Raw genomic sequence first — 15,311 nt, 5'->3', positions numbered from 1 at the left:
GCCTCACTCATACTGGCCGTTTCACTCACACACACGGCCTCACTCACACACGGTGCCCCATCCACACCCGGCGTGCTGGGAAGCACGCACTCTGGCACCATCGCCACCACACCACTCACACACGGGGTCGCTTCCACACACGGTGCCGCACTCACACCTTGCACCACACACACAGGGACAACCACCCTGGGGATTCGTGTCCCCACAAGGGTCTCCGGGGCCTCTATACCCCCCAAGCTCTCCGTGCACCCGTTCACAGCACTCCTCCCCTCAACCTCGCAAAGCACGACCGAACCCACCTGGTCGTGACTCGCCTCAAGGGGGCATACTCCCTCCCCTCGTTCCTGGAGGAGGCCACCCAGGTGCTCGCACTGGGTCCCCACACGCTCCGCGAGCTCACCCCCATTGTCCTCCACTACCTCCGTGTGTGTGTGCGCGTCACTTACCCCGTCTTCATCGTGTTTATTGGTCTCTGCTTCTTTCTGGCGTCTTTCCCTTATCTTTATGTAGGTCAACCTTGCTTTCTCTTTAAGTCGCTCCCGTCCTTCCCTGTTTTTCACTCCTTGCTCTTTCACGATCTCCGCGTACCTCCTCCTTGCTTTCCGTATTAATTGTTCTTTTCTCTCCCTCGCAATTACTTTCACCTCGTCTCTTGTCTCCCGAATTACTTTTTCCTTACCCGCCTCCACCGCGGGCCTGTCAGCCGTTGCACCCCCTTCCAGCTCGTTTGTTCCGACACGTGGAGTCGCCATTTTAAGTTCCCTGCTCACGGCCTTCATGCCCGCCTGCAGGCATCGGCCCATGTTCTGCGTCTCACCCCGTAGCTCTTTCATTTCTTCCTTCATGTTTGCTTCCATTCCGTTTATTTGCTGTGTATTCGCATCCATCGTCGTTTTCACTTCATTCATTTGCTTGTTCATTTCATTTGTATTTGTATCCATCTTTTGTGTATTCGCATCCATCGTCGTTTTCACTTCATTCATTTGTTTGTTCATTGCCGCCAGCATGGCGCATAGCTGGGCCATGTTGGATGCACTCAGCTGAGCCGTTTCGGCAAGGGTTGGGGAAGGGTCTTGGTGGAGAGGGGGGGGGAGGTGTCATACACCGCGGCCGCTGCCGCACCCACCTCGGGCCCTGGGTTCAGTTGGGCGAGTCCGTGTTCCTGCACAATCAACATTTCCTGCACGGGGATTCCATCCTGGACCATGGATTCTACATTACTATTACACATACCTAATCCACCCGGCACCCGCTCGCCTTGAGACGCCATCTTGCTTCTCGTGAAGGGTTAATTTGAATCGCTCGTAATTTGGAGGGAATCGGGGGTCGCTTCTCTCACCCCTGGACCGATTCCCGTGAATTTAGCCGGAGACAGGAGAGCCCGTTTTCCTGTTCTCCGATACCAGTGCCGAGAGGAGGGCGATGAATTTGTATCGCACGACCTGACACCAGTGTTGCGGATTTCGCGCCCGCCGGCGTGCTGACGGCCACGTAACTCGAATCGCGGCACGTCGCCCACCGGACGGACAATCCAGTCGTGACCCTCTCGGACTAACGCCGGGAACCAGTCACGGGTGGACCTTTCGGTCTCACCGCGATCGAGCCAATCAGCCCCCGCGTGGGATAGGGTTGCTCGCCAAATTCGAACTACCTAAGTACCCACGTGGAGGGTAGACCGGGCGATCGCACCTCGCCGCAGGTCGACTTCGGACACGGGCCACTTAAGCGACCCGTTCCGTACTATCAGAATAACCGAGCGGTGTTATCGTCGACCTCGACGGTTCGATTAATTATCGGGCGTATTCAGCCCACTACCAACCCTTTACGTGAAGCAAGATGGGGATTCAATGGAGGAAAAGACGAAGCGAAGCGGGAGAACAATTCAACAATAAAGCACATTTATTCGCGGCACACGGGAAGCACACAAATACAATTCCACCAAATGCACACAAAAAAAGAAAACACAATTCCATTTACACAAAAAGCAAATATAAAAGTGAAAACACAGTGCAGAGCTAATACCGACTACCGAGCACACGGCAACACTTATACAATTCTACTTCACAGACGGCGCCGACAACACATACCCAAAACCAAGGAAAGAAAATCCCCAAGAATGAGGCGGCCTGAGGCCGAGACCGGGTCGGGCCTACCCGTCTGGTGATGAGACGCGGAGCGGCGATGGCCCCGCAACCCGCGGGCCTCGTGGACAGTGCCTGGCAGGGGGTGGGAACGGGGCCCCCTTGGTCGCACTATCTCAGCGCGGGGGGAAACAGGAGGGGGTTGCTGATGCTCGGGGTATAGAGGATCTTTATTATCCCTGGTGTGCGTCTCCACCTCGGCCAGGTCGCGCTGCCGGCCTCCCTCGGGCGTGCAGCTCCTGGCACCGACGCGAGCACCCCCTCGTCCGACTCTCTTCAGCTTCTCCAGCCACTGCAGGCTTCGGGCTCCAGACTTCTTTCGTTCTCGTTTGCGACTCCCACTCGTTCGACTCTTTCTGACTGACGAACACCGTCCTTTTATCCCCCCGTAACTTCGCCTTTTACCCCCTCCCTTTGACCTTTCACCTCGCTCCCCATTGGCCCGAGAAAAAGTGGGCGTGAAGGCTTTTTGATCCACAAATTTGCATATATCGATCGTTCTGGAGGCGGGGCCAAATCGCCCCTCGCTCACCGATTGGACGGCAAAAAGTGGGCGTGTGTCGTTTTTGATCCGTTTTTGATCCGCACGCTGTTCAACGTGCGCCCCACACGAGTCCAGCATCGGTGCCCATGAGTGGCGCGAGATGACGGTGATGCGATGGTGCGGTTGCGAGGTGTGACGTGAAGGTCGTGGCGGTTGTGGTGAAGCGGTGGTTGTGGTCGGTGGTTGATGTTGTGGTTGTGATCATGGCGGTTGGTCCAAAATAAAGATAGTAAAAGAAAAACGGCTATCCTGAAGAGTCGCAGCTCGCATAAATGACATGTATTCCCACTAGACAACGGGTTTGGGCCTAACTACACATGCACTTACCGAGATACCTCACCTAAGGGACCTGAATGGTGGTTTGCGAATCTGGTAACCACAACAATATATATATATATATATATATATATATATATATATATATATATATATATATATATATATATATATATATATATATATATATATATATATATATATACCCCCCATAAAAGAAAACTTCTGAACCAAATCCAACCAAACTTGGCATGTTTTCCCCAAAGTATGGTTTCTGTCTGGGTAGCATATCTAGGGGGTTGAGTTCAGGGTGGCAAGAAGACCCCAATTCTCTCTTTGTAAATGTGTATCGCCATGCTACCTGGTAGAAGCCTGAATTGCAAATCATTTTCTTACACTGCACTATCGTGCAATATTGTAGTACTCCATTTAGAGGATCATACGGGGAAAAAAATGGCCGCCCATTCAAATGTGTACACAATGATATGCTTCTAAACTACTATAGAATGAAGTCATGAGCATTTAAAAGCCATAACTTTTATTTCCGAGCGTTTTCTGAACGACCCAGACTTTAAAAAATATTCTGAATACATCACTAAAGTGGCACAATGAAAGATCGCTAAATAGCCAATTTGTACTTCTTCTTCTGCTTCTTCCCCTCTCAAAACAATGTAAAACTGTTGCCAAATCTAACTTAATAACTGCTGAAGCCATGATGGTGATGCCAATGCAAGGAAGTTACTTTGTCTCTGGGCTAGTGCACGTAACCTAAAGTTTCAAAATATATAAAACATTAATAGTTTCATTACGAAAAGAAATTAAACGTATATGTGGACTCAACCAAACCAGGCCAGGATTGTGGGAGGTGGGAAAATTTTCAGAACAATTCCAAAAGTGATACATATCCAAACCATCACCCAAATCAACTGAAACGAATATTAAAACAATTTAATAACATAAATTGATTTAATCCATACCAATGAAACAATATATAAAACATTGTGCATTTTATTGTTTTTAAAATGAGAATTGCGTTGACCTTTCTGCGCATGTGGTAATCCACATCGTGGACTGAACCAACAGCCATGAGTGAGGGGAGGGGGGGTTGGTGGAGGGGGTGTGGATTGAATGTACCATCAGCCAAATTTAACAACAGATGAATTTACTCCATGTCAAAATAGCAAAATATATAAATCATGAAGTATTGTATGACTTTAAATTTTTTTGCAGAAACAAGAAAAAAAAAACATTAAAAAAAATGTAACACTGAGTGATGAAATCTCAAACAAACAACCAAACAAGGTAGGATGACACCGCATTACGATTCCACAATACGGGGACGATTCTACAATACGACACCACAATCCTCTTTTGGATTAGCATCACGACATCTGTATAAATGACCTCATGTTGATTGGGTTTCCCAACTTGTAACTAAGTGTTATTTGCACAGGGTTTGCTTCATTTTGGCATGGATTGAAACTTGAATTGGCAGTGTATGAAACATTTGAGTATGCTATTTTTTTTGATGAACGACTTGAGCTTTAACTTTCATTTTCACTCATTGAGTGTTCTAATGAAGTCCCCCATTACTGTCGGTGCTCTCTGCTCTCCCAACCTTCCGCTACCTCTGTTCAGTGTCCTCTCATTATACTCATGATTTTCTGCGGAGACATCTACAGCCTGCTCAGTTTCTTCAGCTTCGTGCGTTGGTTGTTCATAGGCTTGTCCGTCAGTGGCCTAGTGTACATGCGCTTCACACGTCCAGACATGCGGAGACCATTCAAGGTGAGAATGAGGTGAAGGAAAGTTTGCAAGGATGAGTGTTTAAAAAAATAATAATAACTACTTTGGGAAGTAGTTATTTTACTTGAGATTCCAAAGATTATGGGTTGATGTTCCCTAATTATTTTTAAAAGTACAATGGTCCATTTATTTAAATGAAACTGGGCTATAAATTCAGTTGTATGTATAATATTTGGTTTTAATAGTGATATAATCAATTGATTTGAAACTGAAGTATTTGTTTCCATTAAACCCCAATTACACAACACCAGGGCAATCTACTCTTGACTCTGTGGTGGTTTGTCCTAGGAAATGTAAATATCTGCATTGAGTCAATTTAGTTGGCCTTTGAGACAATCTGTCTATCGAGAAGCTCTTGATTTCTGTTTGCAACTGGCTTACCATGCCTGGTGTTGGCTTAATGTTTCAGGTGGTGGGCTTGGGATCCCAGGATCCTGATTTCAAATCCCACTTTGCTGTTGAATTGATACTTGGCAGAGTTGACCATGCCTGTCATCCTTCTGAGGTCGGCAAAATGAGCACCAGCTTGCTGGTATCCTGTGTCGGATTGGTGACCCGTCCAGGATTGTGTCCAATAGCCAAGGAGACTGCTTAGACAGCACCAGTGCTTTGCACAGAGTATGGTCCCAATGGATGGAACTTGTTTACTTGCATTATAGGGTATTGAAAAAATGGAAGTTTGTTTTGTTACCTAAAAGTAGAAATATGCTTACTTACAACAGCAGTTAAATATTTACACTTACAACACTTACAACGAATGCCCACTTACAACAGCTAACTTACTTACTTTGTTGTGTTGTTACAATCTTTATCTGAAACGGTTTCGCGAGAAATATGTAGGTCAAAAGACGGGGTGATAAGAAAATGAAAAGCCTGTATTTGCAGTCTTGTAGTTGTTGAAACAATATCGTAAAAATATGTAACTAATACCGTATTTATAAAATATCGAGGCAGCACATGAGAGCATGGACAAACAGCCACAGATTGGCAACCATTGTGGAGGCTTGATGGACCTAATGGCCTCCACCTGCATTGAAGTTCCTTGCAATGGAACTCAAAATCATTATTTTTTTTATTATTATTACTAGCTGAAGTGTCCATCTATGATGGGGAGTAAAGAACAGAAAATCACCATAAATATTCTCTTTCAGCTCAGACGACCATGTTTTGTGATCGTTGCATTATTTAATTAGTTTCAAATTAAATTATTTTGTGTGCACATACACTGTATATAATTTAATTCTAGCTTCAGTTTCCAAACAAAATGCATGTACTCATTTTAATTTAAAAAAATGTTTGGCTACATACATACATACGTACACACACACACACACACACACACACACACACACACACACACACACACACACACACACACACACACACACACCTCCATTATAATGAGTACCTTTGCCAGAGGATATGGTATTGCATTATGTTTGTTACTTACGAAATCTTATATTGATGACTTCCGTCATCTGTTTGTGTGTTTGTTTGTTTGTGTGTATGTGTGTGTTTGTTTGTAAGCACGATAACTCGAGAACGGAAGAAGCTACCAATGTCAAATTACACCACGTGATTCAGGAGGGGGATGGCAAGTGCTGATTAGATTTTGGTCAAAATCGGTCAAAGGTCAAGGTCACAGTGAGGTCAAACATTCAATTTTTGATGGTTTGGTACAGATAACTCGAGAACGGAAGAAGCTACCAATGTCAAATTACACCACGTGATTCAGGAGGGTGATGGCTAGTGCTGATTAGATTTTAGTCAAAATCAGTCAAAGGTCAAGGTCACAGTTAGGTCAAACATCCAAAAAATGATAACTCGAGAACGGAAGAAGCTACCAATGTCAAATTACATCACGTGATTCAGGATTTTGGTGGCTAGCACTGATTAGATTTTGGTCAAAATCGGTCAAAGGTCAAGGTCACGGTGAGGTCAAACATCCAAAACATTCGATTTTTGATGGTTTGGTACAGAATCATCGTAGAAACTTCTAGTTTGCATCGCTACCTTCTCGAGAGATAGCTTTTATTAGACAAGGTCAGAGGTCAAGTTGACAATTTCGTAAGTACCAGTCTATGACTGCTTGTTTGTTTGTTTGTTTGTAGGCACGATAACTCGAGAACGGAAGAAGCTACCAATGTCAAATTACACCACGTGATTCAGGAGGGTGATGGCTAGTGTTGATTAGATTTTGGTCAAAATCAGTCAAAGGTCAAGGTCACAGTGAGGCCAAACATAATTCCGTAAATTCATGTGGAGAAATGGAGTATTTTTGCTTCGCTCGACGTTACGAGTTCGTTTTAACTTCGATTTTAATTTTGTCTTCTGTTTTTGTGATCGCTTAGGACGCTTAAAACTCGGTTGTCGAAATTCTGGAACAGCGATGAATAACACATATATATATATATATATATATATATATATATATTAAGTCTTTTATCAGATTCTTCTGAAAAGTAATACACTTATTATCTGGCATATCCTGCTGGTACTGAATCACTTTAAAAAAAAAAAAAAAAAAAATGGAATTTTTATAAGAAATCTAGTTTTTGTCTGGGACTCATTATCTGCAAACCACAGTGTAAAATCGTAGACCACAATGAATTCAGAATTCAAGCTCCCCTTGGGCTTCTGACTGATTCATGCTTTTATTAGACAAGGTCAGAGGTCAAGTTGACGATTTCGTAAGTACCAGTCTACGACTGCTTGTTTGTGTGTTTGTAGGCACAATAACTCGAGAACGGAAGAAGCTACTGATATCAAATTACACCACATGATTCAGCAGGGTGATGGCTAGCGCTGATTAGATTTTGGTCAAAATCGGTCAAAGGTCAAGGTCACAGTGAGGTCAAACATTCGATTTTTGATGGTTTGGTACAGATAACTCGAGAACGGAAGAAGCTACCAATGTCAAATTACACCACGTGATTCAGAAGTGTGATGGCTAGTGCTGATTAGATTTTGGTCAAAATCGGTCAAAGGTCAAGGTCACAGTGAGGTCAAATATTCGATTTTTGATGGTTTGGTACAGAATCATCGTAGAAACTTCTGGTTTGCGTCACTACCTTCTCGAGAGACAGCTTTTATTAGACAAGGTCAGAGGTTAAGTTGACGATTTCATAAGTACCAGTCTATGACTGCTTGTTTGTTTGTTTTTCTGTTTGTCCATACAGAATGTGAATATGTCTTAACAGTCTATTGAAACTATAATGGGTCTATTGGGTCCCATTATAGTTTCAAATAACAGTCTATCTAAATAACATTCTATTTATAATGGGTCTTAATTATAATGGGTCTTAATAAAGCTGCGTCTTAATAACATTCTATTGAAATTATAATGGTAATGGTAATGACACTGATAATGATAATGGTATGTCATGATGATGAGAATAATAATGATAATGGTACATAATGATCATGAGGCATCATGATAATGATAATAATAATGGTACATAATGATAGTTATGATAATAATGATAATAATGCTGGTTAATTATAGTGATACGTAATTATCATAACAATGGTAATAATAATGATAATGATAAAAATGATAATAATGATGATGATATTGAAACATGGTAATAATGGTGCAGGAGTACATCTATTAATTACATACTATTGTAACTGAGTACATCCATTAATTACATAGCATTGGAACATGAGTACAATCCGTCTATTAATTGCATACTATTGGAACGTCCATTCATTATGTACTGATGCAATGGGAGTACGTCTATTAATTACATACTATTGGAACGTCCATTCATTATGTACTGATGCAATGTGAGTACGTCTATTAATTACATACTATTGGAACGTCCATCATTATGTACTGATGCAATGTGAGTATGTCTATTAATTACAGACTAATGAAATGTGTGTACTACGTCCATTAATTATGGTTCATTGGAACGCGAGTGTGTTTATTAATTACGCACTATTGAAATGTGAGTACGTCGACCAAGTATGTACTGTTTGAACATGAGTTGGATCATATGTCTATTAATTACATATTATTGGACCGTGACTGCGTCTATTCATTACGTCCATTAATTGCGTACAGTAGGAATTTACCTTTTAGACCTCCAGACCTTCATGCCTTTCACTCTTGTTGAGAGGAAAATTAAATTTTGAATGAAGTGTCAGAGCAATGCTTGTTGGTAAAGGCAAACCAACACCTTATTCGAGATTTATTTATTTTGCAATAATTACCCTGGATATTTCTCAACGACCAAAATAATTTTGGTAATATAGTGTCTTTCCCGATTGATCTTCTCTTTGATAGTTATGAGAGTGTCGACAACCAAACAATATAACCTCAAGATTAAAAATGGTAATGATCTCATGTAATCACAATTTGGAGCTTCAGCTTTCAAAAAACATCACAAACAGCTGCATCATAGAGGATGAGGATGGGGGTCCAGATGAGCTGACAAGGGAAATTCCATGACTGACCCATCCAAGGAGTTTACCTACCGAGTGAAATACCTACTTTTGTAATGGAAGCAATTGGATCTTCAACATGAAAATTAAGATGAGATGGTTGATTTAACATTCCCCCCTGAAGAACAGCTGACTCCATGAGTCAGGTATTGCCAGCAGTAAATCACATGAAAATTTTCATCTAATCTGAAGTCGTTGGAAATTGAATCCAGGGGCAAATTAGTTACCAGTGAGTGAACCAACAACTGCTTGAACGACGGCTCTTATCTGCACAGAGGAAACAAATGACAATGTTTAAGGTAATTGGTGGTGTCCTGAAATGAGGATGTACATGAATATCCACTCTGAGTCTGAGAAGTCAGTGGTTCGAACTCTGACGGAGTCGCACTAAAAAATTTTTTTAATGTTTCCTTGCTTGAAACTCAGCACTTAAAAATGATAGATGAGCCTAATGGCTTCCTCCTGTGTTGAAGGTCCTTTATAAGGAAACTTTTCCTCCTGTGTTGAAGGTCCGAGTACTCCTTGCAATTGTATGGAAAACAAAACGCATGATAATCTTATTTATTTTCTGCCAATATGCCATGGGATCTCAGAATTGCAATGATTGTGTTCACAACAGGTGCCCCTGTTCATGCCAGTACTCTTCTCGCTGTCCTGCTTTGTCATTGTCTTCCTGTCACTCTATTCTGATCCTGTCAATGCCGGCATCGGTTGTGTTATCATGCTGACTGGCATCCCTGCCTACTATGTTCTGCACATCTGGCAGTGCAAGCCACGGCTCACCAATGAGATTACAGGTATGTTTACAACATGGTTTGTGCCAGCTTTGTGCTTCTGTTGCAGTGGTTGATTGTAAAGAAGAGTTGCATGATGTACATTCCAGAAGAAAAAATAAAAGCAAGCCTTCAGCTTGGTATAAGTCTGGTAGGACAGCCTGGAGGTATGTGCACACTGTCAAGCCTGGGTTTGAACCTCAACATAGCAAAACTGTGAGCATGATATTTCACATGAAGTGCCATTCATCAATGCATGCACTGTCTGAAAGAGGGAGATTAAGAGCTAGTAGGTTGATAGACTTTAAAGATCCCATGCTTTACTTCTCAAAGAGGAAGCGACATATCATCAAGAACCCTGGAAAAGTTCCAAATTCCTGCTTTAAACTACAGAGGGTATTGCATCCACAGCAGAGCTGCATTTCCAGCATGGAATGGACCTGGGGCAAGCCTTCAGCCATGTGCTGCAAATTAAACAAGAAAAAGAGCAATCAGAGATTGCAGACCCTCGTCAGGACTTGTTTTGGGTGGTGTGGTGTTTGTGTATTATGTAATTAATAAGAGACATAATTCCAACTGCCACTTTATAACTGCTGGCAGTGATGACCGGGTACCAAGACGTCCCACTTTGATGCAACCACGCTTTGATTGGACACGTGACCCTGACCCTGACCCTGACCCATGACGTTGTTTATCATTCAATTGGATTTAGAATGGGATTCAAATAAATTCAATTCAAATCAAATGGAAGACCAAATAGGTACAGTCCTGCATTGGAGTCAACAGAAGGAACCCAAACAAGCAAAACGCAAAGATGAAGTCATCAGGAGGAACCTGGATAGGAATCACATTTCAGCTGCTGCCCCTCTACCGTAAAACCCATCCAGGCACAGCCAAATGAGCCTTATTCAAAAAAAAATCAAAAAGAACCTAGATCAAAAAAATTGAATACTTCTGGCTGCCAGACCATGTGTCCGATGAAGTTGAAATTTAAAGCATGTATTCCCCCATCATTACTAGATCATAATTGTGAAGTTTCATGTCGATTGATTAAGTGGTTCCAGGGAAACCATTATTTCATATTTTTCTTCAATCCAATATGGCTGCCAAACTATGTGACCTATGATGTCAAATGTATGAACCTTTTGTTCTTCATGGATCGGTGCTAATATGTGTAATGTTTTTCCTCGATCTGTTCAGCCACTTCAGAGAAGATTGTTTGTTTTTTGTTTTTTGAACAATATGGCTGCCGAAACACGTGACCGATGACATCATAAATTTTTTTTTTCTGTAGACCATTTTATCCCTAGATGACCCTTAAGATTTTTCATAATTATCAGATGTCGTGTTCTGCAAACGCAATTATGACGTCATAACGAAGGCATTTATGATGTCATTAAAAAAAAATCACACATTCCCCATGATGAGCACTTGCTACGTGCCAAGTTTCAATTTTTTTTCCTTGGTGCGGTTTCAGAGATAGAGGTCCAAAGTTTTTTCCATTTTTTTCCAACATGGCTGCCACACCACCTGGCCTATAACGTCATAATTATGATTAAAACATTCTACATAAGTCGTCGTACCTTTGGTGAAAATTTTGTTTTTCGCAGTTTACCCCGCGAAAATTTGGATCCCTACTTGTTCTTTATTTACCAACTGATTGCTCTGAAACCCGATACAGCCCTTCTACTCTATGGTGCGCAGGACCGCTCAGTCTTAGTGCTTTCGATTTCGGATCAGGGGGCTCCCGGGGGCGTTCCCCCAGATTGACTCCAGTCTAATGAATGCCCATGACATTCCCAAGATTTTGGATCCAGCAGAGGTCTGAACTACAACCTCAAGAGATGACCGTCAGCAAAATCGGGGTTATCTATCAATCTTCTTTGACTGCCTGGCAGGCAGAGTAAAAATATTATCTCACTCATATCCGTGCATGTGTGATCGGGACAAATTCAGAACAAATGTACTGTTAAACGGGTAACTTGTCTTCCGATTCATGTTCCGATTTGTGTTCAAAATATCACATTGAATTTAAATACGTTGTTCCCTGATCATCAACTGACTATCATAAACTGATAAGACAGATGGACCTGAAGCAATTGCTTAACCCTGCTTCTTAGTCTACGTGTGAGGGGTAATAATGATGAGTTTGGCATCGGATATTTTACCGATGGAGATTCCCAACATTGCTTAATGTACTGTTGATGAGGGAAAAATGAAATTGCATGACTGACACCAGTGATGGTTGTCAGATACAGTAGTATATGGTTGTTGGGTGATGTACCATCATATTCAGTTATCATTTTATCGGAAAAAGGCATCGCCAGTAGTCACAGCATTGACACATGATATAATAGGTTACTCTTTCCAATTTGGAAATGATCTCACTCGACTTACTAATTTGTGATTGTGAAAATGAGAACATATTGATCATATCACGCTCAGTTATTTCAATTAACCCTTACTAACATACAGCTTTGCATTTTTGAATCGCTTGATGCTTGTCTTACCCTTAAATTACTGCACTGTATACATATATATATATATATAGATATATATATATATATATATATATATATATATATATATATATATATATATATATATATATATACATATATAAAATTGGCACTCTACTTAATTTCACTCTGCACTGATCGTCCGTATTTTACAGGCCGAATCACACACATGTTACAGATCCTGCTTCAAGTGACACCACAAGAAGCAACGACTTACTGATAGTGTTCTGGAAGAATCTTGCCCTTACATTCTTCCCTTATCTGTCACATGATGTGTATGTTCTTACTGACCTTGCCAAGAGTGTCTTATTCAAGAGAATTACATAGGGTTTTTAGGTTGCAGTTTATCATTGTGCTTGCCAAAGCCTTGTCACAAATTATATTGTACATCTGTGCAGTACCAATTATGGGCATGTGAAATAAGCACTGTGGATGCAGCCACTTGTAGGGACTGCAGTAGTTTCGAAGAAGGTCTAGACTTGAGTTCTGCAGCAGCTGCTGTCTTTAAAATGCACAACACTCCTTTATCTTTGAACCCTCTGTCATAGACAGATTGTAAATTCAGAAAACGCCTCGAGAAAAGTCCTTGAGACACGTTTTTGCTACAAGCTGGTAGTGAGTTGTTGTAGAAAAATTCAGGAGCTCTGGATCCGCATCTGCTTGTTACCAAAATGTCTTTTTTCATGTTAAAATGTCAAAAATCGTTAATGATAACATAACATCAAAATTAACAAACTGTTCATCGATTGTGCACCTATAGATCAGCGATCACCCCAAGACTGAATCAGAGGTCACTGAATGCCATTAAACAGGATGAGGACTGGTTCCCAGGTGATTCTTGCTGAATGCCAAACTGGTGGCATCGAGTGTCCGGCAACAATCAATCCCGAGGATACATCTTGGGTACAGAGATGGCCAAGCACAAGTTTTGGGGAATTGGTAGATAGTTTCATTGGAAGGATTAAATTAGCAAGTGCTCGGTATGAAAGGGTTGATCTCATTTTCAATTGATAAAGAAAATATTCCATCGACACCAAAAAAGGACCAAGACAACTCGGCCCAATCAACATATTATTGAAAGTCAGTCGTGTCGTCTCCTTGTCAGTTAACTCGACCAACTTAACAGCCCGTTCAGAGAAGGTGGACCTAACAATCTTTCCATCCAAGAAATTGATAAGCCTGGCTCCGGATAACACATTTGTGTGCACAGCTTACAATGTGCCAAATTTTGTGGATAGCCAAATCAGGCTCATGTCTCCTTTTCTCTCAAACAAATAAACTGCAAGAATTGAAACCAATGAGTGTTGCCTTGAGGTGCACACATAATACGGACACACGAGCAGAACATGGTTTCGATACGTGTAAATTGTGCACAACCCAACCTTCTTATGCCGAGGGACAATGGATATACACTTGGCAATGAAGGGAAACACGTTCCCATTCTGACGAAGCTCAGTGCCAGCCTGGATGGCTACATAGAAATGCTGACATATGCCAATGCGAAACTGGTTGCAAGACGGTGTGTTGCAAGTGCTGGAAGTTAAAAATGTTCTGTACTCGCACATTAGCGATGAGCCGGTGCCCGCTTGCATGATTATGGGAGACCTATGCGTTTTCAACTAGCCTGGCAATTTGAAATCCCAATGTACGGTGCAACGATCGATCGAGACAAGCACTGCCATCAATCAGAAATGTACTGTCCAGTGGTGCAATACACAACTTTTACAATGACATATGAATGCTAAACGAGGCTTTTTGCGCTTGTGCTGTGTGTGTTTACAGTGAATCGGTTCTGCTCGCCAGGCACTTTTAACCTGTCGTAACGAGCATGGAATTTGTAATTCAAATTGATTTTTAAACATAAGTTTTAGCATTTAGAGGAAAGAGTGGCAATTTCAAAATGGTTAACCATCATCGTTACTGAATGCAAATTGGACTCACGAGACTTTCGCAAATACGAGAAATATCTGTGGATGAGAGGTGTAAATTCGGATAATTTCCTGTTCGTACAATCTAGCGTCTGCCCCATGGATATAACGCGCGCACGCACGCACGCACACACACACACACACACACACACACACACACACACACACACACACACACACACACACACACACACACACACACACACACACACACATGACGTGGATACTTCAAAACCAGGGAGGACTCCGTTCGACCTTCTGAAACCCACATATATGGAGGTAACAACCAATTGCGCGCACACACACACACACACACACACACACACACACACACACACACACACACACACACACACACACACACACACACACACACACACACACACACACACACACACACACACACACACACACACACACACACACACACACACTCCTCCTTTTAGCAATAGATGCAAAATTCTAGTATGATTTCTCTTGTGGCCCCAGAATGAAACAAACAATTTATTTATAACAGCCCTCACATTCCTGGTGTTGGCTTAATGGTCCTGGTCCTTAATGGTCCTTAATGATCCTAGGGTCCTGAGTTCAAATCGCGCTCAGCTGTTGAATTAATACCAGGTGGGGTTGACTTGACCTGTCGTCCTTCCGAGGTCGGCAAAATGAGTGCCAGCATGCTGGTATACTGTGTCGGAGTGGCGACCCGTCCAGGATTGTGCCCAATAGCCAAGGATACTGCTTAGGCAGCACCAACGCTCTGCACAGAGTATGGTCCCAATCTCCTCCTCACAGCTCTCGAAGCTCCCACTCCCTCCCAACATAATTAATAGTAAATATCATCATTTTAAACGTACCCTGTACAATTGCAAGCCCCA

General features: G+C 42.1%; 1 protein-coding gene across 1 annotated transcript; it reads left to right on the top strand.

The window, feature by feature from the left end:
- The first annotated feature begins 3,246 nt into the window (after nucleotides 1–3,246).
- On the top strand, nucleotides 3,247–14,835 carry LOC147008667 (cystine/glutamate transporter-like). The gene is made up of 3 exons (XM_085863455.1): nucleotides 3,247–4,749; nucleotides 9,836–10,013; nucleotides 12,664–14,835. The coding sequence occupies exons 1-3, from the start codon at nucleotides 4,618–4,620 to the stop codon at nucleotides 12,726–12,728; spliced, it is 375 nt and encodes a 124-aa protein (XP_085719581.1). The 5' UTR covers nucleotides 3,247–4,617; the 3' UTR covers nucleotides 12,729–14,835.
- Nucleotides 14,836–15,311: the final 476 nt, after the last annotated feature.

The sequence above is a fragment of the Eptatretus burgeri genome, chromosome 18 (assembly GCF_056783735.1).
Source record: "Eptatretus burgeri isolate ZD-2024b chromosome 18, Ebu_testis_v1, whole genome shotgun sequence".
Lineage (NCBI taxonomy): Eukaryota > Metazoa > Chordata > Myxini > Myxiniformes > Myxinidae > Eptatretus > Eptatretus burgeri.
The sequence above is the reverse complement of the archived record's forward strand: the minus strand, read 5'-3'. Positions and strand labels throughout refer to the sequence as shown.

What these genes read in the sequence shown, in the direction of transcription:
- LOC147008667 (XM_085863455.1), top strand. Translation starts at nt 4,618, where the DNA reads ATGATTTTCTGCGGAGACATCTACAGCCTGCTCAGTTTCTTCAGCTTC. An exon ending in ACATGCGGAGACCATTCAAG is followed by an intron (nt 4,750 to 9,835) that starts GTGAGAATGAGG and finishes TGTTCACAACAG; the next exon opens with GTGCCCCTGTTCATGCCAGT. An exon ending in GCTCACCAATGAGATTACAG is followed by an intron (nt 10,014 to 12,663) that starts GTATGTTTACAA and finishes CGTATTTTACAG; the next exon opens with GCCGAATCACACACATGTTA.